The 26,723-nt window shown below is 41.2% G+C and overlaps 1 protein-coding gene across 3 annotated transcripts in view; it reads right to left on the bottom strand.

The window, feature by feature from the left end:
- Nucleotides 1-26,723, bottom strand: part of cabin1 (calcineurin binding protein 1) — a 412,002-nt gene that overhangs the window by 303,587 nt on the left and 81,692 nt on the right. For 2 of the 3 annotated variants that reach the window (XM_059655154.1, XM_059655155.1), the window contains exons 24-26: nt 22,667-22,756; nt 20,849-21,000; nt 18,545-18,714 (exon numbers count right to left, since the gene is read on the bottom strand). In XM_059655154.1, the coding sequence (XP_059511137.1) occupies nt 18,545-18,714; nt 20,849-21,000; nt 22,667-22,756 (412 nt within the window). The remainder of the gene's footprint in view (nt 1-18,544; nt 18,715-20,848; nt 21,001-22,666; nt 22,757-26,723) is intronic. The other variant, XM_059655156.1, reaches the window with a different exon arrangement.

Raw genomic sequence — 26,723 nt, 5'->3', positions numbered from 1 at the left:
ACATGGAGGAAAGGATTTGGCAATCAGGTGCAGAATTGCTAGCCTCTGACTTGCTCTTATAGCTAAAGTAGGAGTGCAGCTGGTTCAGTTTAATTTTCTGTTAATAAAACTGTTCAGTTTGACAGGTAAATTGGGAAAGGCATTGGCCTAGTGATAAATGTCAGTAACTGCGAATCCGGGTCAGTGGGTTTGAATCCCATGGTGGCAGGCGGTTGAAAAAATTTAGATTAAATTTCGATAAAAATTTAGATTAAAATCTGAATCTTGTAACCAGTGTCGATTGAGTGAATCAAATGGGTTTTTGAAAATGTCATTTTGGAAGGAAATCTGGCTCTGTATCTGGCTTGGCCTACATGCAATTCCAGGCCCATAACATTAGGATGGATATTAATTGCAATCAGCAATTGGCAGTGACTGCTGGCCTAACCAGCAACAGCCATATCCCACAAGTCTAATTTAAAAATTAGTAGGATGAGAATTATAGCCTAAATGATTAATTCCTAATTTCTAAAAGGGTCTTACAGCAGCCAGTGTCACAATTTTATTATCTTTTGAACAAAAATTGTCCCTTGAGCCCAGGAATCTCTTCTCTACCTTATTTCCTGGATTTGCTTTTTATTCCTGTTACATAGGGATGATGCAACTATAGGTGACAAAACCAATTGAGTAGCCACGAAACATTAACCTACAACACTGCACTTCAGGTCTTTTGTGGGAATCTTACTTGATGTAGGAATGGTGATTCAATAGCCAGGCAAATATATTTGCTTACGGTTGAACACTTTTGAACAATTACAAACAATGGATAATGTTCATCAGCAGCTCTCAAGTCTGCTTCAAATGTTTCATTCAGTGGCACTAACATTCTGCAGTCATCACCATCCCTCGTCAATCATGTTGACGGGGAGTGGAGTAATGCTGTCCTATCTCAATGCAAACATTTACCTCTTCATATTCTGGCATATTGCTCTTATTATTAACTTCCTGCAAGTCTGATGCCCACGTATCTGCTCCAAATGCTTGTCTGTCTTTTGTTGATCAGTGTAATCCTGTTCAATCCAATGTAAACACCATACAACTCAGAATAGGCCCTGTCGACCCGTTGTCTCCACCTGTTCCTGCCCCACCAAACTCATCTCCACCTACCTCAACTCCATTTTCTCCCCCTTGGTCCAGGAACTCCCTACCTACGTCCATGACACCACTCATCCCTCCACGTCCTCCAGAACTACCAATTCCCCGGTCAAAACACCTCATTTTTACTATGGACGTCCAGTTCCCATACATCTGCATTCCCAATGCAGATGGTTTAAAGGCCCTCCGCTTCTTCCTGTCCCGCAGGCCCGACCAGTCCCACTCCACTGACGCCCTCATCCAAACTCGTCCTCACCCTGAATAACTTCTCTTTTGATTTCTCCCACTTCCGACAGACAAAGTGGGTGGCCACGGGTAGCTGCATGGGCCCAAGCTATGCCTGCCTCTTTGTAGGTTACGTGGAACAATCCCTCTTCCATACCTACACTGGCCCTAAACCCCACCTCTTCCTCCATTACTTTGATGACTGTAAGGGCGCCCTCACATGCTCCCACAAGGAGCTTGAACAGTTCATCCACTTCACCAACACCTTCCACCCCAACCCCAAGTTCACCTGGACTATCTCTAACACATCCCTAACCTTTCTGGACGTCTGTCTCCATATCTGGCAACCGCCTAGAAACCGATGTCCATTTCAAGCCCACCGAATCCCCCAGCTACCTAGAATACACCTCCTCCCACCCACCTTCCTGTAAAAAGGCCATCCCCTATTCCCAATTCCTTCACCTCCGCCACATCTGCTTCCAGGATGAGGCATTCCATTCCCGTGCATCCCAGATGTCCTCTTTTTTCCAAAGATTGCAACATCCCCCCCACAGTGGTTGAGAGCACCCTCGACCATGTCTCCCGCATTTCCCACAACTCATCCCTCACACCCCATTCCCGCAACAACCACCAAAAGAGAATCCCTTATCTGCTTTCCGGAGGGACCACTCTCTCCGTGACTCCCTTGTCTGTTCCATACTCCCCACCACACCCGGCACTTTCCCCTGCTACACCTGCCCCCATACCTCCTCCCTCACCCCCATCCCAGGCCCCAAGAGGACGTTCACCTGCACATCTGCCAACGTGGTATACTGCATCCGCTGTTCCCGTTGTAGCCTCTTCTACATTGGGGAAACCAAGCGGAGACTTGGGAACCGCTTTGCAGAACACCTATGCTTGTTTCGACACAACCAACTGCACCTCCCAGTCGCAAACCATTTCAACTCCCCCTCCCATTCTGCAGAAGACATGTCCATCCTGGGCCTCCTGAGGCACCACAACGATATCACCTGAAGGTTGCAGGAACAGCAACTCATATTCCACTTGGGAACCCTGCAGCCCAATGGTATCAATGTGGACTTCACAAGCTTCAAAATCTCCCCTCCCACTACTGCATCCCAAAACCAGCCCAGCTTGTCCCCGACTCCCTAACCTGTCCTTCCTCTCACCTATCCCCTCCTCCCACCTCAAGCCACATCCCCATTTCCTTCCTACTAACCTAATACCACCCCTTTGACTTGTCCATCCTCCCCACCTCCACTCACCTCTACTGGCTCCATCCATGCCTCTTTAACATGTCTGTCTTTTCTCCACCTATCTTCTCCTCTATCCATCTTCGATCCGCCTCCCCCCTCTCTCCCTATTTATTTCAGAACCCTCTCCCCCTTCCCTTTTTCTGAAGAAGGGTCCAGCCCCAAAACGTCAGCTTTTGTGCTCCTAAGATGCTGCGTGGCCTACTGTGTTCATCCAGCTCTACACTTTGTTATCTCTCATTCATTCTGGTCTGCTTAGTCCTTCTTGGGAAACCATCATTTCTTGCTTCTATTCAGAATGCTCCTTTCCCTTTGGAAATAAAACTACTACTATAACATCAAAATAAAACATTGAACTAAAAATCAGTTTAATTTTTAAATTGCATTTTGCGAATCACTAGATAGCTCTTCTTAATCTGATTATACTGCGGCTCTATATATTCAGCAGTGCATTGGAATAAAACATATGCAGGTAAATGAGAAGCAATGTTCCGCAATTAAAAAGAGTACATTGGGGCTTTCTTGCTTTGTACAAACAATCTCACTTTGAGCTCAGCATGCAATGTGGCTTAATGTGAAGCAAATTGTCTGGTGCAAGCAGGCAAAGATTGATTGGCATATCATCAGTAAAAAGCAATAGGCAAACTGGGCAATATGGCTGCTCTAGAATTTCCACACATATTTAATGATACAACTCAACACTAATTCACAACGATCAATTACAGGATGGACAAAGTTAACCTAAATTATATATTTATTTATCTTACACACTTCAAACATGCATGTAATAAAAGACATTTTCAAAACAACACAGCAAATTTAATTCATGCAAAGCCTAACCCTATGTCTTTACCACATACCTGGGCAAACATACCACTGTCAACTTGCAGACTGATTAAACTGTTACCTTCAAAATAATTAAGAATGCAAATCATCTAATGCCATTTCAGTAGATGCTCATAAAACACCAAGGGTTTATACCAAGATTCACTGATGTGCAAAGATGCCAGGAGATACAAGAGTACATATCAGCTCCCTGACGTTACACAACACAAGGAGGATCTCATTAAAGATCAAAGAACATACCTCAACCTGCCCATCTGCTTGCAGCCATTTTCACACTGGCAAATAACATGACATACTTGGATTCTGCTGAATAGGCAAATCACTTTACAGCATTCAAATCAGGCCCTCACAGTGCAGCTGGGAATCTGATTTCAATTCAATAGCATCTGGGTTCCCATTTTCCCTCTAATTTTCTTTCTTATGTACAATCTATTTGTAACGCTGCACAAACGTTTGAAAATGAAGCGCAGCTGCACATGTAGATATCTAAGGGCAGATACAATCAAACAACCTGCTCAGGCACGTTATCAAACATTTCTAGAGCAGGTGGGACTGGAATCTAGGACACCGGACTCAGAATTAGGTATGCTACCATTGCACCACATCACAACCAACAGCCTGTATTGTTTTACAGAGCAGTCCATTTCCTCCAGCATGTTCTACAGCCTTGTACTTTAAAGGGAACACTTCTCAGAGAAACCCAGCAATTGAAAAAAAAGACAGCAACCACTGACTCAAGCAGGCAAGTGCTTTTTAAATTATTCCTTGTGTGCTTGCAGGAGACCTCCCCTCTCACACAAAGCTTTTGCAGAAGGCAGGGGCTGATCATCAACGACGCACAAGTCAGGAACGCGCTGGAGTACTCCCCATTTGCCCGGATGCATGCAGTGCCAATACACAAGAAGTTCAAAACCATCCAGGACAAAGCAGCCTGCTTGACTGAAAATCCGTCCATCACCTTCAACGTTTACTCACAGTGGGGGCTGTATGCACCATCTACAAGATGCAGTGCAGTGGTTCAAGGCAGCAGCTCACTGTCAGCACTTCGCTGGCAATTAGGGATGGATGGTAAATGTTATTCGAGCCACATTCATGAATAACATGAAAGGAAATTCTAACGATTGAATCTGGAGTATACAAATTTCAGCAGAACTTGCTGCTCTGAAATGGTGTGAAATCAATCATCTAACCTCAACCTAGAAGGGTTCAGATCAAGTTTTGATTTGCACCATTCCATTGAATTTTCAATAAGCAGCTCCATGTGAAAGATATCAAGGACTCAAGGAGAAAAACAACTAAATAGGCAAAGAAGGCATTTAGTTGTGCACGTACCTCCACCGTGCTATAATTCCTTGAAGCTACTCCCTGTTTGGTGCTTTGCAAAGCTGAGAAAATAAATCTTTTTATTAAGAAGTTCCATCCATTTGAGGGAGCTTCAGGTCAATCCACATCTGAAAAACCTGGTCTGAAAACACTGCTCTCATGTTGACAATTGTGATAAATTTCAATATAACAGCTGAGACAGTCCACAACATCCTAAAATGGTATCAGTTTGTCCTATCTTTCAATGTCAATGGACCCTAAAAACTTTCAGAATGTTCAGCAAAACATTAAATTGGTTCTTCTTTGGATCATTGCCAAACTTTGTTGAAATGCATCCATTAGTTTTTGAAAGATATTCATTGCAGATTTACAAACAGGTAAAAGATAAATGTTTGAGTACTTTCAGTGGCAGCAGTAAAAATAAGAATTACAGAACGGTTACAGGAGGAGACCATTCAGTTCATCATGTCTGTGGCAGTTCTGTATGAATAACTCAACTTGGCCCATACTCTGCCATTTTCCAGCACACCTCCAAATTTTCTCTTACTAAATTCCCTTCTGAAAGCCACAATTAAATCACTCTCTCAGGCCATGTATTCCTGATCATACGCACTTGCTGTATGAAAATATTCTCCTTAGTGTAATCTTTGGTTCTTTTGCCATTCACCTTAAGTCTGTCCCTTTTGGCTCTTCACCTTCACCAATGACAACAGAGCTCAGTATATTCTCTCTAGATCGCTGATGTGGAGCTGCTGGTATTGGACTGGGGTGGGCAAGGTCAGAAGTCAGATGACACCAAGTTATAGTTCAACAGGTTTATTTGAAATTACAAGCTTGTACAGCACTGTCCCTTTGTCAGGTGAAGACTTGACAAACAGGCTAGGTCATTTTGTATTTTTCTATTGAAGACATAACAGTGGGGTGACCTTATAAAGGTAGGGTTGCAGGATAATATTTCAGCTCATGGGGAGTCCAAGTTAGGGATCATAAATAAGTCAGTCACCAATAAATCCACCTAAGAGAAACTTATTGTAGTTGGAACGTGGAACTTGCTGGTATTGGCGTGATTAAGACAAACGGAATAAAGGCAAGCTAGAAGGAGGAAATTGGTATAAAGCACTAGTATGGATCAAATGGCCTACTTCTGTACAAAAATTGTAATGCAATTCTACAGCAATGAAGCCGGAATTATTTCTCTTGTCAACTTACTAAGCCAAACGGACATCGGATATGAGCTGATCTTATTATATTCTTAGCATTTAATGGTTTGCCTGGTCAAGGCAGTGGAACCAAAGAATGAGTCAAAGAGAACAGAAAAACAGAAATAAGATAAGTAAGGAAATAATGCACATCTAAATGATGAAACAAGACTGGGTAATGAGAGAGTTACAGAGCCCAGAGGCAAGCGTTGTATGAAAAGGTTGTGAAAGATTACCTACAGTAAGTAAATTGCTGTTTATTCTCATTTATTCAAACTTCACAAACAAGAAATATATGAAAGTACATCCATTACAACCTGAACTATTAAGTTAGTACATGGAAACAATTTCAAGCTGCTGCCTTGCAGTTTATCTGAAAGGAATTCTTGGCATTGTACTCCTAGCCACATCATCATCTGCTTGAATATGTGACTTAAACATTGTTTTTAAATGAGTTTTCTCTTGTCAGCAAATAATATTAGAAGATGAGATCTATCATTAGCCATCAATTAGCAAGTTGATATACAAGGAGATATAAAAGGTCCTCCATGGTCCTCTTTGAGCTAACTGTACATATAGGGTCACCCGTCCATCACTGTGGAAACTTCTACAAATCTGGATCTTCAGTAACATTTGTCCAAATTATTATCAGCTTTGAGATAGAATGGCTGGTAACCTGCATTTACATGGAGACCTTTCTGAGCCTCTAGCAATCAGTAATATAGTCAAATAATGAGTGGTTGCACCCATTCCCTGGACTTCTTTTTGTGACTATGTGATGGCACAAGGCTGGGCTTGTGTGCACACATGGCCTTTCATATATGTGAGAAGTTATCTACGCAGTTGCAACACAAGGCTCAACAAGAATCAGAAGCTGAAATAGGAGGCTGAAAGTGGAAATGCACTGAGGTATTGATGTTTAGGAATGGAATTTCGAGGTGTAAGTCCGAAGCAGCTAAAGGCATGACCACCAACAATTTAACAATTATCAGTTTACTGTAAAGGCAGTGTATTTTTTTATTGTGTACTGAAACGGGAAAAAAAACCTCATTTAAAAGCTAAGGATTGTGCAAGGATTTCTGCTAATTTTAAAACCAACTGAGCCAACACTCATTGTAAGTGCTATTTTGACTGCTGTTCATGCAAGCAGTGGGGGAAGGTCTAGCTATAGCAGAGCTGGTAAGAATGGAGATTTGGCCTGAAACAAGCAGCTGATTGGTCTGTAGAACTGTGACCAGTTATCAATAACAAAGCCCTTCTACCTGCCAACAACTAAATGAGTAGCTTCCATGTAGGTGAACACTTTGGTGACATGAATGCTTGGGCAGGAGCCACTGGATGTCTACAAGCTCTTTTCTCCACAGTTTAACCAAAAAAAATCCAGTTTATTTTGCCCCTCAGCATTTATGGTAGACTATGGCTCTTATCCAGTAAGCCAAGTGCGAACTAGCCACTCTGTACCTCCTACAAGCAAGTCAAATTGGAGAAGAACAAAGCAGCAGCACATCCTGCCAAGCCACAACGAACATCTCAGTGATATATATGAACAGGGTCTACTGAACAGTCTTCCTGGTCTTTCCCTCCATCACACCCATGCTTTCTTTTCCTGTCTGCCACTGTTTGCCTAAGGGTGGAGTTAAAAACAATAGTGATACATTGGCGAGTGATAATTGTCTATTTGTAACTAAAACCTATATATTTGTCACAAATAGCCATTATTGTTAAGGCTGTAAACCTGATCTGTTTTCTGTCAACCTGGGTTAATTGGGAAATTTTAAGCGAATAGCAGGGCTTGATTTCCAACACATTATCTCAGTGAGACATTATGTAACAAATAACACATTTTTGTCCCTAAAAAATTCTTAAAGTTAGATACATATTATGAACACAACAGAAGTTGCTGGAAAAGCTCAACAGATCTGGCAACATCTGTCAAAATCAGAGTTAACGTTTATGGTCATGACCCTTTCTCAGAAGGGTTTTTAGATACATATTATACTTGGTAACAGCCAGTCAACACCTTTTCAAGATGAGTTGTGAACACAGTGTTCAGAGAAGAAAGGCTGTTTTTATGCTATTGATTTTAATTTCTACATGTTTGTAAGATAAAAAATTGTAATTCTCATTTATAAGTTAGCATTTTGCTTTATTTCTGGAGGAAATTTTAAAAATCAAGATGCCGAGAAGCTGGGAGGAAATGTAGATTAGCAAATACAGGGCTGATTGAGGACCAGGATTTGCTGTGAGTTAGAACATGGGCAGAATTTTAGGTGACTTCAAGTCAGAGGGGAAAATCGAAGAAGTGAACAAATAGTGAATTGAAATATTCATGTCCAGAGGTGACAATGACGGGGTGAACATTTCAGCAGATAGGTTAATAATAGTGCTGCAGCAAATAATGTGACATAGTTAGTAATAGATAATCTTACTGATGGCATAGTTAGCAATGTAAGATCAGAAGCAGGCCATTTAGGTCCTTGATGAGAGCCATTTAATGAAATCTTGGGTTAGAATAAATTGCAATTTGCAGAAGAAACCTCAACTTTCTATCTCCCTTTGTGAGTAGAAGCATTTCCTCATTTCAATCCTGAAAGGTCTAGCTCTAATTTTTACAGTGTGGCCTTTTGTTCTAGATTTCCCAATTAGCAGAAATTGTTTCTAACTATCCAAGTGTTTTGAAAACTTTGATCAAATCACTCTTTCTTCTCAAAGTTCCATAGAATCTTAGATCCTTTTTTAAAAAATATCTCATTTATAACTTCTGAATTTAACTATTGTAATCCAGGAATTACTCTGGAAAATCCAAAGCCACCATGTCCCTCTTAAGGCATGCTGTACTGAACTGCTTACAGTACCTCCAGACATGGTTCAACTAAAGTTTGTACAGCTGAAACATGACTTCTGTCCCTCTGATATGCTTGCCCTTGATATGAAAGCCAGCATTTTATTAGGATTTTTCTTATTTTTTGTTTGGGATGCTCTTCAGAGAGAGTCAGTGAGGACTTGTTGGGCTCAATGCCTGTACACAGTAGGGATTCTATAATTCTATAAACTTGACTCTCTGTACCCGATGGCGACATTTTAATGATCTATGCACAGACCATTAAAATCTCTGTGGGCCTCCACTACCTCCCGCTTTCCATCATTCAGGAGGCCTCAGCTTCACCCTTTTTTTTGAAAGGTCTAAACAGGATGACCTCACATTTACGACATAAAAATAACGTCAAAAGTTCACGTCAACGAGAGGAAGGCTGTGCAGAGGTTGGATCAGCCTCAGACAGCTGTCAGGGAAAATGACTGAGTATTCAATTCCCTTGTCATGGACAAGGGCTTCAGTCATTCTAATATCTCCTTGGAGGAAATTTCTACTGATCCATTAACAGGTATCAAACATGCACTGTGACAAGTTCAAGACCGTGGAGAGCTAAAAAAAAATGAAGAGATGGGGTAGAACTGAAAACTGAAATTGTTTTAAAGATGACAAAGTGTGAAGCTGGATGAACACCGCAGGCCAAGCAGCATCTCAGGAGCACAAAAGCTGATGTTTCGGGCCTAGACCCTTCATCAGAGAGGGTTCATCCAGCTTCACAATTTGTTATCTTGGATTCTGCCGCATCTGCAGTTCCCATTATCACTTATTATTGTTTTAAAGATGATGTTGGTGAGGACTATATTACCAATTGGAAGATAAGAATACATCCTTGAAGGACATTAAGGCAACAGTGTGGAGTCCAGAAGAAAAATCATTCCATGTGATTTTATTGACTATGGCAGCATTTGTACGACAGGAACCAGGCAAGTTCATATCCAGCTGGTCAAGGTGAAGAAGTGTTGGAAGAGGATGATGTAGGCAACCATATCAAAGGTCATGAAGGGACGCTTTTGTCACACAAGATTGTTTGGTCACTTTAATAATAGCCAGCTGGGCACAAAAAAGGGATGTGTAAAGGCCAACATAAGAGTCCCCAGAGATGGCTTTATATGTGATTGCTACAAATGGCAGTAACAAGGTCACTAGAAACAGCAAAGTCAAGGCGGTGACTATGAATATCAATGACACGTTTACCTACGAGGAGCGATCATGGGGTTTTGGAAGAGCAATGAGCTTAAGAGAGACTGCCGCTTGTTGGAAGAGAAAAGTAATTTTATTGCTGGGACATTTAAGTAAGGTGGTACTCACAGGAAACTAGTGGTAGTAATAGAGAATGTAAAACAAGAGCAAGAGGGTTTGAATGAACTAAGATCACAAAGAAGGAGAAAGGAAACAGGACACGCATATGATTTTGTGATATGAGCCACAGTGCATCAGCAAGAGATGGCAGGACCAGTGGACAAATGTACAGCCAGGTTTTATTTAGTAAAGGTCTTTACTCTTCAGCCAGGTGGCTATCGTAGCCATGATATTGTGCAATTATCCACAATAAGATTAGAGATGATAAGCATTTTGTTCCTCCATGAATAAGCTACTCTGAACAAAAATGTGAAGTTACATGAAAGATAATTCACTACTGGACTTCACAAAATCAGCATGAAGAAAATTGAAAGATTAGTCCAAAGTGGGTATGTTTGGGGAAAATGGTCAGCAAGCAAATAGGATGGGACAGTTGGGTTGCAGTTCATAAGGAGGCAATGATAAATGTATTGATGGAGCCCTTCTGATGATATCAGGAGAGCATGGAGGGAAACTGTAGACTTGTACACAAGGACATAAAGGCTCATATCAAGCAGGAGTTGGAAAGGTTGAGTATGGATTTAGGATGGACAGAACATCAAAGTAGGAGACACAATGAGAAGTAGGAGGTAAAGTTAAAAAAAGGGAGAAACAAGAACAAAAATAGAAGCTAAGGGCTCAGGTCTGACAAAGCAGCCAAAATGCACATGTGGAATGGATGCGATACACTAAGTTACATAGGCCTGATTAAACAGCAATTATTAGGATACAATATTACATGAATGCTTTGCCATCATGAGGGGTCAGCACAAGTACCAGCTCTATCAATTTGGATCATGCCATCAGATATATAGTGATCAAGTCAATCAAGTCAAACCATCTGCACCCAAGGAGGCAACATTTCATTGTAATACAACAAATTATTCCTTCAGTTTTATGACCAGAGACAAAAGATTCAAGACTTGTAGAGTCATAGATATATACAGCACAAAAACAGACTCTTTGACCTAACTCATTTAGTTCCATTTGCCAGTATTTAGCTACATCCCTCTAACCCCTTCCTATTCATGTACCCATCCAGATGCCTTTGCCCAAATCCACCATTTCCTTCAGTTGCTTGTTCCATATATGCACCACCTCTGTGCAAAGGGTTGCCCTTAAGTCCCTTTGAAATCTTTCCCCTCTCACCTTAAACATATGCCCTCTAGTTTTGGGCTCCCCTATCTTGGGAAAAAGACCTTGACTATTCACCCTATCCATGCCCCTCATAATTTTATATACCTCTAAAAGGTCATTCCTCAGCCCGCAAAGCTCCAGGGGACAAAAGCCCTAGCCTATTCAGCCTCTCCCTACAGCTCAAACCCTCGAATTGCAGCAACATCCTTGTAAATCTTTTCTGAGCCCTTTCAAATTAAACAATAAAACTTTCCTATAGCAAGGAGATCAGAATTGAATGAAGTATTCTAAAACTGACCTCACCAATGTCCTGTACAGCCACAACATAACATCTATACTTATTGCACTAACTAATGAAGGCAAACGTACCAAACGCCTTCTTCATCCCACTGTCTACATGCAACTCCACTTTCAAGGAGCTATGCACCTGCGCCCGTAGGTCTCTTTGTTACTTCCAATGTATCTCGAATCCTTTAGGATGCAACGGACAGAGTCTGGATTAGCATCCCAGGTAGTTGTAACTGGAAAGGGTGGTGGAATGAATAACATGAAGTTCTTGCTTTTGTTTATTTCATCTAGATCTAAAATAGCATCTTTAGTCTTTGCCTCCAGAGGATAATTACAAATATTTTAAGTAGACACCAACTTTGATGGACATGTATTTTTGATAACAGATAAATGTATGCAAATTAAAAAGTGTTATAGTTTCATCCTAATTAGCTCTATTCCATTATCTGAACACTGGGAACTCACGTGAGTCAAATTGTTAGCTCTTAACTGTTCTTTGAAATGTCTTAGTAAAGTATTCAGTTGCATTCAAAGTTGCTCAAGACTGGTTCAAAGCTACCTCTTCCAGGCAATTAAAGATGGGTAATTAATGCTGGGTTTGTCAGCAATGTCTACATCCAGCCAATGAATAGCATTAAAGTTGCCCAGAATGAAACTCAAATTGTGTACTATTTCAGACTGGAGAAAGGCAAGTATCTTCCAAACACCCCATACTCACATACACTCCTTTTCCAATTTGGAGATTGTGAAGAGCTTTACCACTCCAAAAGGTTCCTTGGATTAAAAACAAGCTTAACCTGTAGAATGCGTTGTCAATGGTGATGTTGATATTGAGGCCTTGAGTTGCTCATGTGCAATGACTGACAAGAACAACTATGATTGTTGTGAAAGGAGCTCAGTCACATTTTAAACACTGTCATCAACCAATGACTATGAATGGCTTTGAGGTCAAGCAGACTGGATTGACCAGCAAAGTGCCTGGTATCTCTAGTCTAAAAAAGTATTAGCAAACAAAATAGCTTCACATTTAATACTGTATTCATCTGCTGCACTTCAATAATCTCTGATTCCTTTAAACAATGCCGACATTTCAAGAAATGAAATATAAAACAAGAGCATACAGAACTTTGCAGCAACATTTGAAAATCATCTCTTCCAGGAAATAGAAAAGGCTCTGAAGTACCCCTTATCAAGATGGAATGATCAGTCAGTGCACAGAATATGATATTCTTAAAACTGAAAGGATTCATGAGAGCTTCACCCATCGGTTGATGGCAAATCTTAATTTTAAGTGAAAGCTCAATAATTAAAGGGGTTGAATTACATTCATTTACAGAGGGAGTGGTGAGCACCCTTTCAAAAAAAAAGCAGTGTAATTGATGATGGATTGTTTCTGGGCACAGGCTACTACACCAGGCAAAGAGATGAAACATAACAGCGAATTTGAAAGAGTGGGAAATTCAGAGAACATTTGACTGCCTGCGATCATCACGCAACTGAAATTACATTTTGACATGCCAAAAGAAGCTGGAATAATCAAAAGGATTAAGCAATTTCAGGACAATCTCAGAATTAAAATGGGATGAATTAAATGAAAAAATATATAGAGATGAAAACAATAATAATTTAGATATTATAATATGGAAATAAATGAAATGTGCGTCTGATACCACAATTAAACACACATAATGGTCATTCATTTTGAATTGGTAAGAAGGTCAATTATCCAGAAAGAAAACCAGAACAAAGAATGTTGGGATCAGTGTCTAAATTGGCAATTATCCATGTTCAAGTCATCATTTTTGCTTCTATCCTTCATTTAGAAAACTGGGTGTGTTTTATAATCTGAAACAACGGCACACAAACAAAAACAGAATATAAAAGTAAAGTATTAATGGGAATCCAGGAACAAGCAGCCAGAATTTCAAAGTCTGTTGTTGCAATAAAATGACTCAAAAGAATTACAAGATAATAAAATGTGAGGCTGGATGAACACAGCAGGCCAAGCAGCATCTCAGGAGCACAAAAGCTGACGTTTCGGGCCTAGACCCTTCATCAGAGAGGCTCTGATGAAGGGTCTAGGCCCGAAACGTCAGCTTTTGTGCTCCTGAGATGCTGCTTGGCCTGCTGTGTTCATCCAGCCTCACATTTTATTATCTTGTAATTCTCCAGCATCTGCAGTTCCCATTATCTCAAAAGAATTACAGACTGGAAGTAGTCAACAAAACATCTAAAACCAAGTGTAATCACAGTAACCCAGATAATATAATTATGGGGAACATTAGGAGAATCAAAGACAGATTAACAGTTGCAGCATAGTAAACAACAGGAATTTCTTGTAGTAAAGAGCTGATGCAAAAGAAATATCAGCTTATTAAAAAAATAGAACAGTCACACCAGAAAAGGATGGAATTTGCATCTGCTGGTTGGACGGCTGGAAGAGGCAAATAAACAAGAAAACAATTATTACTATGGAACCTTTCCTCAGACGATGGACGGGAGTAGGGGAGGTAGGATTAGGAATAAATCAAACGTGTGCAACATCACACATTGCAAGGCAAGACAACCCGAGGTGCAACAGAGCAAAATATGGCTGTGGAACACTAGAGGGGTGTTCTGCAAGGTGGCCAAAACACTGTTCAACTGTAGACAGAGAAAGCTTTTGAAGGAGGAAAGTAACCTAGCATGTTTGACAGCTGAAGCCAAGATGAAACAGTAATACTGAGGGAAGCGGGTGGGGGGGGAACTCAAAGGAAATGAGAAATAGAAAAGCAAAAAATGCACTCCACGTCGACTGGAGATGCCCAAAGTTGAGTTTGAGCAAATGTCCATTTAATGACATGAATGATTTTGAACTCCTTTACCATAAAGTAAGGAGCCACTGAGGACTAGTGATAAGAGATTAAGACAAAAAGTGCAGAATGGGTTGCGCTGAAGCAAAAAGAACGTTAGAAGACCAGCCTGACAAAGGAGCGCATGAGGAGCTGTGAAGATGGTGCAAAGAACCATTGACAACTTGACAAGAACAAACAATGGAACCTATTGTTTATAATGGAACTAACAGAAGAGCATTTACAAGCATATTTACAGCACCGCAAGCTTTGAGGGGGTAACGGTTGAAACATGTACCCTCATCAGAAGGAGCAAAGGTTCACAGTCTCCAACATAAATAGCCAGAAAGCACAGGCGAAGAGCATCAATTAAAATTGCATGCAGTGCAATACCCACACCCATTAGAGAATTAAGGTAATCATTAAGGTATTGCATGCCCGAAACAAAAGTATGCTTACAGGTATCCATTTTCCTCTGAAATCAGTGTGCTGTAGGTGAGAGGGCATAAACTGCATTTATGCAGTCCACAGCCTTCTCCTAATTCGGTGCTCCCACCACAATTTTATTTTCTTTCACATAACAAAATGTCCTTTTCCTTACATCAACCAACACTAAAGCACTGATCACTGCACATTAACAGTCATAGAGATGTGCTGCACACACAAAAACAAAGGGCCTTTCGCTCATCATACAAGTCAAAAACAACCACTTAACTATTCTGTCCCCATTTTCCAGCAAGCGGCCCACAGCCTTGCATGCCTAGGCATCACTTGGGCACATGTAAATGCTTCTTAAATATCATGAGGATTTCTACTTCCAACTACATTCATCTCACAAGCAGGGAGTTCCAGACTTGCACCACCCTTTGGGTGAAGAAGTTTTTTCTCACATCTCCTCAAAACCTGCTGTCCCTTTCCTTAAATCTATGTTCCTGGCCATTGATCGTTCCTTTTCTTCAAGTAGGATACTGCAAAGGGAAACATCTCTTCCTGTCCACAATATCTATGCCCCTCAATTTTACACATCTTAATCATGTCCCTTCTCAATTTCCTATGCTCTAAGGAAAACAACCCCAGTCTGTTCAATCTCTCTTCATAGCTGAAACTCTCTACCAGGATGTTACCTGGGCTAATCTCCACACAGTAGGGATTCTATGATTAAAACAAAAAATCGCCTCTGCTCTTATGTTAATTGCTTTAATTATATCACAGTCCTTCTTGCTGACTTCTACACCCATATTGTCCCGCTCATTAGTGAACTTCGACCCAAAGTATTCATTCAGAACTCTCATCCTCTGGCTCCACGCACAAATTGCCACCATGGTCCAAAAAGGGCCCTACTCTTTCCCTCATTATGCTTTTACTCTTTACGTATTTGTAAAACAATTTAGGATTTTCCTTTACCTACCAGTATCCTTTCATGTCCCCTTTTAAGTTTACAATCTTCAGTGTCCATAGTAATGGCCATGATACTGTATCTTAATCTTCAGTGGAATAATAAAAGGTGTCTTCACTTCCTCTGGTTCTCTTCGACCTTAAAAGTGCCAATTTTAAACTTGTTATGGTGCTATTCTAGTGCCCTTTATCAATATTTCCCAACATCACTTCTTACCTCTCTGGAACTCTGCCATTACTAAAGCTGTTCCTGAGAAATTGCTTCCCGATTCCCAACAAATCTCTTACACATCTCCCTCCAAATAAACAGAAAAGTTTGACTTTACTACTGCTTCCATATCTGGCTCAAACATGTCTGACAGGATACAACAATATGTATTTATATAGCACCTTTAACATGACAAAGCAACCCAAATCCCCACTTCATGGAAGCACAAAAAAAGGATAGAAACTGAGGAGGCTGCAGAGGTTACAGCAGGTGATTCGTTTGACTGTGATTGGGCAGTTAACCAAGAGAAGTGCAGTCCATTCCAGCTTTGCAACAGAGAAGAGGCAATATTGGAGGACAGTGTAATCAACCATGTAAAAGACTGCAAAAAAATAAAATTGTCTGGCAAAAAATCCCCATCTCTCATTTCCAGTCTTCAATTTCAATTTCTCTCCTTTCTCACTGTTTCTGCCTTTACCTTTTTTCGTAAATATAAAAGATATCTGACCTCTACCTCTTTGTTCCCTCTAAGCCATTAACTCACAGCACTATACGCTCTCCTCTCTCTTTGCCACAGTCATCCCACACGTCCTGGTCGCACTTAGTCTCAGTGAGTTGAAATCAAACAGATCATGGCATCTCCTATTTTCATTTCCCCCAAACATTTCAAACAACAGAGCTCCATACATCTGTGTTTTCCTTGACATCCATATCTGCAGACTTTTAAAACTCAAGCTTGGCATGAACCAAATCAGTAGCTCATTTACTTAGTCCATGCAGTTCTTTCACTTTGTTAATGCACTCAATTACAGGAATTGGCTTCTCTTTCCTTGCTCCTGTATTGTTTTGATGCATTAACCCAGCTGGTAATGATAATGGGTTAATGTGTCTTTGAAAGAAGAAAACTAATCAGTAACTGATTAGCTCTCGTCTCTGCACTCTCCTGAAAAATCCCACAAAACCTGATGGAATTGTTCATCCCTTCTAAAGATTTTAAAAGCTAAAATGCAGTGATACACCAAACTTTAAGCAGCAGTTACCAAGTAATCTCAATTCAGTAATTTAAAGTAGTACAGTTTTCAGATATTGCCCAATTAGGGAAAACTAAAATGCTGGAAATCACAGTGGGTCAGACAGCATCTGTGGAGAGACAACAAGCTAACATCGAGTCTACATGACGCTTCATCTAGACTCATCATGAAGAGTCATCATGAAGAGTCATCTAGACTCAAAACGTTGGCTTGTTTTCTCTCCACGGATGCTCCCTGCCTCACTATGCTTCCCAGCATTTTTTGTTTTCAGTACAGATTCCAGGATCTGCAGTAATTTGCTCAGAGGACCAACAAAATTACACTGCGTGAAGCTCACTATTAATGGTATATTCCTCCAGCCCTTAGATCCACTACTCAAACTATTTACTTGGGGAAAAATAACTGACATGATGTGAACCAGCATGAATGAGACTGAAGCAGTCTCTGATTTTGACTCAACAAAAATACTTTTACTCAAATGTAAGGGTTGAGAATTAAAATACCAGTGCTGCACTTAAACAGGAGGCTGCCCAGAATAAAATTAACCCGATCCACAGATCCCTTAAACTAACGAACTACAAAACCAATTATAAAGCCTTAGTCTTCATAAAATTAATTATTAAATACTAAAGTACACTGCCATATTCAGCAATACTATTCTTTGAATGTCAAGTGTTACATTCTAAATTAATCCTAAAACTTCAACTGGAAACCTCATTAGCGATCAAAAATATCTAAATTTAAGATTAGAATCTCTGATTCCATTCACTCAACTCTCCTCACACTTGGTGAGTAAGGATACAGACTAAAATCTATCAGGATGGTAAATGATCAAAATGTTGATCTTACCATCAGAGCACGGATCAGATCTGGATGCTTAACTAGCAAACATACATGAAAGGCCATGGGTAAATGTATACCAAGAAAATAAAAATCACAGGACCACACAGAACTATAGCAAGACACAAAACATGCACAAGAGGCTTATGTGGCAACTGCAGCGTTTACAAACTGTACCAACTCAAATGGCAGTCACAGACATCATCACAAAGCCACTGAGTTGAAGTGAGTGTCTGTTGGCCTTTACAGAAGAACAAGCTGTTTTTCAGACTTGGATCAGAGAACTATAAACCATGGCCAGTACTATCATCATTCGGTAAAAATTTGTTGCTTATAATGATGCCTGTAATGGCACCAAATGCAGCCAAATTGCAAATCACGCAAAAACAAGCAAAGCAGCAGACACTCAAATAAGCCAATAACAATCCCAGCAAGCACCAAGAAAAGTTTAAAAGAAACCTAATTGAGAAAACATCATTTTCAAGAAGCTAGATAGCAACCATATTGCCCATTTTCCTATGCACCATCACCCAGTGTTGTGCATTTAACAGAATTCACCACTTATGATTGCCCCGATTATTAACCACCTCCCAAGTTTGCCATTATCTAAAACAAGAAAAATACCATCAATTGAAGCCTGCTGACGGGGGATTTTACGTTTGACGTAATCGTGGTCAATCGGAGTGGCTGTGTAAGGTGGGGATGTCAGACCTGGACCCGAGGGAAGGTTTCCTTGACCTTGCATGGTTCCAAGAGAAGAATGAGAATCGTCATCATTCGTACAGGACTTCTCCCTAGACAGGATGAACGAAGAGAATAAAAGTAGAACATAGAACATAGAACATTACAGCACAGTACAGGCCCTTCGGCCCTCGACGTTGTGCCGACCTGTCATACCGATCTCAAGCCCATCTAACCTACACTATTCCATGTACGTCCATATGCTTGTCCAAAATAACAATAATTTGCAACAGAAGCAAAGCGCTTGGTGGTGTGTAGATGTAAATGCTCATTATGATTAGGCAAGAGGCAGCTTGGACTGTAAAACAACACAGGAGATGCAATATCAGTTTCTTACCACTACATGGCCCTGTTACATCATACCTTACAAACCATTCTGCCAAACCAGAAAAGGTCCTCAAACCAAAATTTCAGTGGCTGAATTACAAACTCTACAGCTAGTACAAAACATTAAAATCCTCTTAAAATGAAAATCCAAAAAAAAGTTAGCCTGCCATTACACACCCCCTGTTGTTAATCACTAACAGTCCCCATTAACAACTATTCACCCTCCCAGCCTGATCGTTAGCAACTCCTTTGTCTCTCCAACTGTCTTTCTCTCTCTTTGGGTTCTACCCTATCATTTACTCCCTATCCCACCCACCTCCCTATTTTCTGCATGTAAACTGGCGTTTTCACAGCCACCATCAATTCTGAAGAAGGGTCACTGGACCTGAAACGTCACCTGTTTTCTCCCTCACAGATGCTGCCAGACCTGCTGAGCTTTTCCAGCGGCTCTGTTTTTGTACCACCTTGCTCACTGTCTATTGCACACTTAAGTTTGGGTCATATCAAAATTCAGACAAGTTCCTTGCATCCCAAGTCGAAGCCATTAATGTAAATTAAAAACGGCAGCACCCTAATAGTAAACCCTAAGTAACATTGACATACACCACCACACAATCCAAAATAAAATGAGCTATTCATAACTCTTTTTTTTAAAACCTGTTAGTCAAGATTTTATACATGCTTCTACCGCCCATTATATCACATGCACTTGAACTTTGCTATCAACACAAAGTTCAAGTGCCTTTTGAAATTCCATTCACACAACAGCAGATACACTGTCCTCATATCTTCTTATTCCATCAAACAACATGCCAGTTAAAATAAAACTAGCAAATAGTGCTTAGTCATTACATTGGTCTATTCAAGTGGCTGCTAGTTTTCTCACAGATAAATGTTTATAAAAGCTTCCCCCATCACTGACATTATGCTGTTAGGTTCTTCTGACTGGTCTGTAATTTCCAGGTTTATCCTTTTACTCCTTCTGAATGAAGGTGTATTCTGTACTATCCTCCAATCTTATGCCACCAAACTAACACTGAAGGAAGATTATAGTGCCAAAGTGTAAAATTGTGGGAAGGCTAAGCACCACAATACTGGGCAAGAACTGGGAAATATAGATTGGGGCAGCTGTTTGAAGGTAAATCCACATGTAGTACATGGGAATCTTTTTAAAACTAGTTGATCAGAGTTCAGGGCCAGCACATTCCTGTGAAATTGAAGGAGAAGCATGGCAAGATTTAGGAACCTTGGATGACAACAGAAATTGAAAGCTCAGTCAAATTTAAAAAGGAGACATATGGAAGGTTTAGGAAAGTAAGAGACTGAGCCCTTGAAGAACATAAAGATACCAGGATGTCGTCTAGTTTAGAGGGTATATGCTATGAGGAGAGATTGGACAAACTTATTTGTTTTCTCCTGAACATCAAAGGATGAGGGGTGACCGAACACAAGTCATCAAGCACTGGAGACCATATTCTCAGAATAAAAGATCAGCCATTTTGAACTCAGATAAGAAGAACCTTCACTCAATGTTGCAGATACTCAGCCAATCAGTAATATCCAACAGCAGAGATGAATAGCCATTTGCATGCCAATGAAATCAAAGGATCCCAGTAAAGTGATAGAAGGTGAAGTTGAGGGAGAAGGTGAGCAGGATCTTGGCGAATGAGGAACGTTGGAGCAGGCTTTAAAAGGGCTCAGTGGCTTACATATTCTATCTTTTACAGTTAGCGGTTTTTGACAACTAGCAAAAAAACAAACTCGCAGCATCAGGGTCTCCAATTGTAAGGCTCTGTCTTCATGCCACCAACAACTATACACAATTCATCACTATTGTTCACTGAATTTGATGGAACTTACTTTTCAGCGACCTTAAAGGTACTCTTCTCTTCACCGCTGGCAAAAGGCCCTTGAGCTGCTTCTTTAATGTAGCTGAAGAGCATCTCACAGTCTGCAGTCTCTTCATCCTTCTCCAACAGTTTGAGAATCGAGGCATGAAGCCTGAAGTAGACCTGGTCATCAACACATGTTGTTAAAAACAACAGATAATCTTACATTTGAAATTAATAAATGCCCTATACTGAAATAAGTTTATGCAGCCATACATGGCAATAGGCATCCACAACAAGCCTGAAGTTGAATAGTTACCTATTTTTAGAGATTTAAATAAGTTAAAATCAGTAAATTGAAGATATTTATAAATAAACCCTAACATTAATTAATTTTAAAAAATGACTCAGTTGAACAAAAGCAGTAATGTCATGATATGGTCTTTTGGCCCAGAACCAGAAATGTACAACTGACCTCTAAACTAAGATTAGGATCGTAAGGCTAAAACACAGGAACAGGGAGTAGGCTGCTCAGCTGTCCCTGGTCCACCAATAAGATCATATCAGATCTGATTGTGGCATCAATTCCATTTTGGCAGCAGCACCTATAATCCTCAACCTATAGATCAAATAGATCTTAACCAGGTTACAGTGACCTGTAGTTACGTATCTTCACTAGTTTCCCATAGGACATACGTGATACATTTATTGAACAGACTGAAAAATTTTCCTTACTGTACTAGAAATTGCATTTTGTCATTCACATTGTCATGAAAAAAATCAGAAATTACTTTATGGGGGATGTTCAGGCAGACTGAGGTTTGAAACCAGTCAAAGTCTAACTATTAAAAATGTTTTTCAAGTTTGTTTTGTAGAAAATTGGTATAAAGTCAATTAAAGGTCCTGCAGTCACTTCTGAACTCCTCAGGTCAATCGTAATGCATTTTTCTGACTCTTGGTCACAAGATTTCAACTTGAAGTTACTGTTTTCTTAGTTTTAAAATGGCTTTCCATCTCTGATAGAACATAGAACATAGAACAGTACAGCACAGAACAGGCCCTTCAGCCCACGATGTTGTGCCGACCATTGATCCTCATGTATGCACCCTCAAATTTCTGTGACCATATGCATGTCCAGCAGTCTCTTAAATGACCCCAATGACCTTACTTCCACAACTGCTGCTGGCAACGCATTCCATGCTCTCACAACTCTTTGTGTAATGATGATGTGTTCACTCCAGTATGATAGCCAAAAACTACATTTAGGTCTTCATTTTTGAAGTCTATCAATTTCTATGAAGATTGAAATTATTTCAAGTTCCAGCATTCTTTCACAATAAGTGGCACTGCTGAATCATAGAAGTCAAACAAAAATATAAAGGTCACTAAATACCGGGCAAATGAAATTCCTCATCCTGCAAAAATATTGGTTCAAGGAGAAATAGAGGTAACAAACTAAGCAAAGAATCATTCCACTGAAGTAAAATAGAAATTTTCTACACATTACACAGAATTAACTCTCCATTTCTCTTTTTCTTTTAATATCCAAACATGCTATGTCTTTTGTTCCATTGTCTATATCGAAGGCAAAGGATTTCTGAGGTCATAACTCATTCAATTGGAAGGCTGATTTATCTTCCCGAAGTGTTGATAATGATAGGCGCTGAAAAAAAGTTTACCAATTGAATGAATAAAAATAGAAAATTAGCAGACTTAAATGCAATCCATATCGTTGTAATCTAACCCACATCTACTGGAAGCTGAGAATTATTTGTGCACTGAAACAACCTCAGAAGATATTAGAGTACACAGAGCCTGGAGATCTTACTTGGTCCATTTGGTTCAGTACCTCAAGAGCTTCCATAGCCAGATCTGGTGGATTATGGTAATGGATCTTCCGTGGGTAATGTGCTGCATCCTCATGTAGGTTGTGCGCCGCCTGTACAGAAAGAAGTGTAGATTATTTAAAAAACGGATTTAGAGAATGCCTTTCATGAACTCAGGACACCCTAAACTTGATTCACAACCAATGTATTTGAAAACATTGTCAGTATTATAATGTGGAGAAATACAGCATGCCAGTTATGTACAGCAAGCTCCAGAAATAGCACTAAAATAAATAATTAGCTGATCTATTTGAGTGACTGGCTGGAAGATAAATGTTGGCCTGGATTGCAGAAAGCAATCCATTGCACTTCATTGACTAGTGCAATGGGATCTCCCACATATACCCTCAGTTTAAAGCTTCATTTGAAATACAGCACTTCCAACAGTAAAGCAGCCCTGGTACTTCAGTGAAGTATCAGCCAAAATTGTGTGCTCTGAATGAAGTTTTGAATCCACAAACTTCTAATTCAGTGTGGTGACTGATCAAGACAAAGGCAGAACACAAGTATTTTTAATACTGCAGAGAATGGATGCTTCACTATGAGAAGCATGTGGCTCCAACTTGGAGCTAGATAGTCATTCTTTCACTGTTTTTTCATCAAAATCCCAGAACACCTTCCCTAATAGCACTGTGTGGGTCCCTACACCACATGCACTGCAGCAGTTCATTGCTGCATTCAAGGGCAAATTTGGGATAAGCAATAAATGGCAGCTTTGCCAGACAGGCTCACATACAATGAACAAATATAAAGGAATGTATTGCAGACTAATCAAAATTTTGTAAAAAGTTGGAGGGATATAATCAAGTGCAGATTTCACACAGGAATAAATTTTAATGCAGGTTTTTCTAAAAAAAGTAGTGGAATGTTAAAACCAGAAAAAGTGAATGCTCCAACCCCACCTTTCACATTTAACTCTAGGATGTTATGACCTTGTTGATTTCAATATTTTAAAATCAGTCCTTACAGAAATTTTAATGTGGAATTTGCAAATTAATTTTGAGTCCAGGAGTTTCCTCAACTTCCTCAAAGTAAGGCAAGAACATAAGAGGAATTGATGGGTTAATTAGCACTTGCGCAGAGTTAAATTTGACAACTCTAAAGGTTTGTTTTTCCAATGTGAACTTTAGAGTTCTGATCTGGAGACCATCAGGGGTGCTGTCCATGTTATTCTCAACCTCAGGTGAGAACCATGACGGCAGCATCAAGTGTAGCAGGAGCACGGTCAGCACTAGCTCCTCCTTCACAGGTCTCCCTCCCCGACGATTAAATACAAGCTGATCTGTGGCCTCAATTCGATTTTCCCATCTGTTCCCAATTTCCTTCAATTCCCATGAGACCCAGGGAAGGGTGCTCTCTTCTAGCACAGTGGTAGTGAGCCTACCCCTGGGCCAAGAGACCCAGATTCAAATCCCTCCTGTCCCTGAGACATGTAATAATGTCTCTGAACGGGTTGATTTGAAAAATAGGTTAAATAAAAAAATAAATCAGACCCAGGACAAAGCAATTAGATCACATTGAAAATGCACTTAATGCCTGGAGAGGCCTGAAAGCACCTTTCAGTATGCACCAGGCATGACCTTCTGAATGCTTTCAAATGCGCAGCACTGTTCACAATACTGCACAGCACATCCTGCCTGCACTGCGCACTTATTGCGTGGTTTTAGGGAATTTCTTCTCAGTCTGCTGGTTGGCAGCCTGGATGCAATGGAATATCATTGCTACACGCAGGCATTTCTGCCATCAGGACACCACCAGCAAATGGGGCTACAGTTTTAGTCTAGCTCCAGTTACCTTACTTATATTTCAGCATGAAGGTCATTCCAGGCCCCTTGTAAAGGCTAATGTGGTGGCTCCTCCCCACCCCTCCACCACTGTGAGTCCCATGTATCCATTCTTCATGCCTTTGGGGTTCATCATCTCCCCCTGTGGGATCCTCAGATCGTTTGAAGATCACCAAATGTAATTGTTTACCAGGGCTCGCAGTGTGAGAGTGCACCAGGCCCCAATGCGTGGGCTCTTGGTTGTTCTGTTTGAGTGGATAAAGGAAATCACAATCATGCCTTATAGTGCAAAAATGGCTTGTGTTAATACAGTAATTGGTCTTATTCACATTCTTTCATGGATTCCCTGCAAAGAGTCCATGAATAGTAGGAACTGCAGAGCTGGAGATTCTGAAATGACAAGGTGTACAGCTGGATGAACAGAGCAGGCCAAGCAGAGGAGCAGGGAGGCTGATGTTTCGGGGCTAGACCCTTCTTCAGAAATGGGGGAGGGGAAGGAGGTTCTGAAATAAATAGGAAGAGGGGGGAGGCGGATAGAAGATGGATAAAGGAGAAGATAGGTGGAGAGGAGACAGACCGGTCAAAGAGGCAGGGATGGAGCCAGTAAAGGTGAATGTAGGTGGGGAGGTAGGGAGAAGATAGGTCAGTCCAGGGAGGGTGGACAGGTCAAGTGGTGGTTGGGGGCGGGGGGGGGGGGGGGGGTGAGAGAAGCGGGATGAGCTTAGTAGGAAGGAAACGGAGGTGGGGCTTGGAGGTGGGAGGAGGGGATAGGTGGGAGGAAGGACTGGTTAAGGAGGCAGGAACAAGCTGGGCTGGTTTTGGGATGCAGTGGGGGGAGGGGAGATTTTGAAGCTTGTGAAGTCTGCATTGATACCATTGGGCTGCAGGGTTCCCAAGCAGAATACGAGTTGCTGTTCCTGCAACCTTCAGGTAGCATCGTTGTGACATTGCAGGTAGCCCACGATAGACATGATATCTAAGGAATGGGAGGGGGAGTTGAAATGGTTTGGTGACTGGGAGGTGCAGTTTTAGTGCAAACCGAGCACAGGTGTTCTGCAGAGCGGTCTCCAAGCATTCGCTTGGTTTCCCCGATGTAGAGGAGACCACAATGGGAACTGTGGATGCAGTATACCACATTACCAGATGTACAGGTGAAAAATCTGCTTGATGTGGGAATTCTTCTTGGGGCCTGGGATGGGGGTGAGGGGGGAGGTGTAGGGACAGGTGGAGCACTTCCTGCGGGAAGAGTGCCAGGTGAGGTGGAGGGGGAGGGGACATGGAGCAGACAAAGGAGTCACAGAGAGAGAGTGTGGTCCCACCGGAAGGTGCATAGGGTGGGGAGGGAAAAATGTCTTTGGTGGTGGGGTCGGATTGCAGATGGCAGAAGTGTTGGAGGATGATGTATTGGATCTGGAGGTTGGTGAGGTGGTATATGAGGATGAGGGGGATTCTGTTTTGGTGGTTATTTCGAGGAGGGTTGGGAGGGATGAGTTGCGGGAAATGCGGAAGACATGGTCGAGGGTGTTCTCGCCCACTGAGGGGGTAAGTTGCGGTCCTTGAATAACGAGGACATCTGAGATGTATGGGAGTGGAATGCCTCATCCTGGGAGCAGATGTGGCAGAAGCAAAGGAATTGGGAATAGGGAATGGCATTTTTGCAGGAAGGTGGGTGGGAGGTGGTGTATTCTAGGAGACTGTGGGAGTCTGTGGGCTTGAAATGGATATCAGTTTCTAGGTGATTGCTGGAGATGGAGTCAGAGGTCCAGGAAGAACAGAGAGATGATTTTTGGTTTGGTGGTCAGGGGTGAGGTCATGATCAAGGCGGCAGTAGGATGTTAGCATCTGGCCTCAGCGATGTAGAGGTCAGTGTGCCATACTACAACTGCACCTTTTTTGGCTTGGTGGTTGGGGATGGTGGTCATGATCAAGGGGGTGGTAGGAGGTGATGATCAAAGGAGACAGCAGGAGAACAGGATCAAGGAGTGGTAAGGGGTCATATCAAGGGGGCAGTAGAAGGCACAGTTGTAGTATGGCACACTGACCTCTACATTGCCGAGGCCAGATGCCAACTCTCCGACACAACCTCCTACTGCCCCCTTGATCATGATCCCGACCCCCGACCACCAAACCAAAAAAACTGCCTGCCTCTTTGTAGGTTACATGGAACAATCCCTCTTCTGTACCTACATTGGCCATAAACCCCACCTCTTCCTCTGTTACTTTGATGACTGTATCG

The sequence above is a fragment of the Stegostoma tigrinum genome, chromosome 26 (genome assembly GCF_030684315.1).
Source record: "Stegostoma tigrinum isolate sSteTig4 chromosome 26, sSteTig4.hap1, whole genome shotgun sequence".
NCBI lineage: Eukaryota > Metazoa > Chordata > Chondrichthyes > Orectolobiformes > Stegostomatidae > Stegostoma > Stegostoma tigrinum.
Note: the sequence above shows the minus strand (reverse complement) of the source record. Positions and strands in the feature narration are given on the sequence as shown.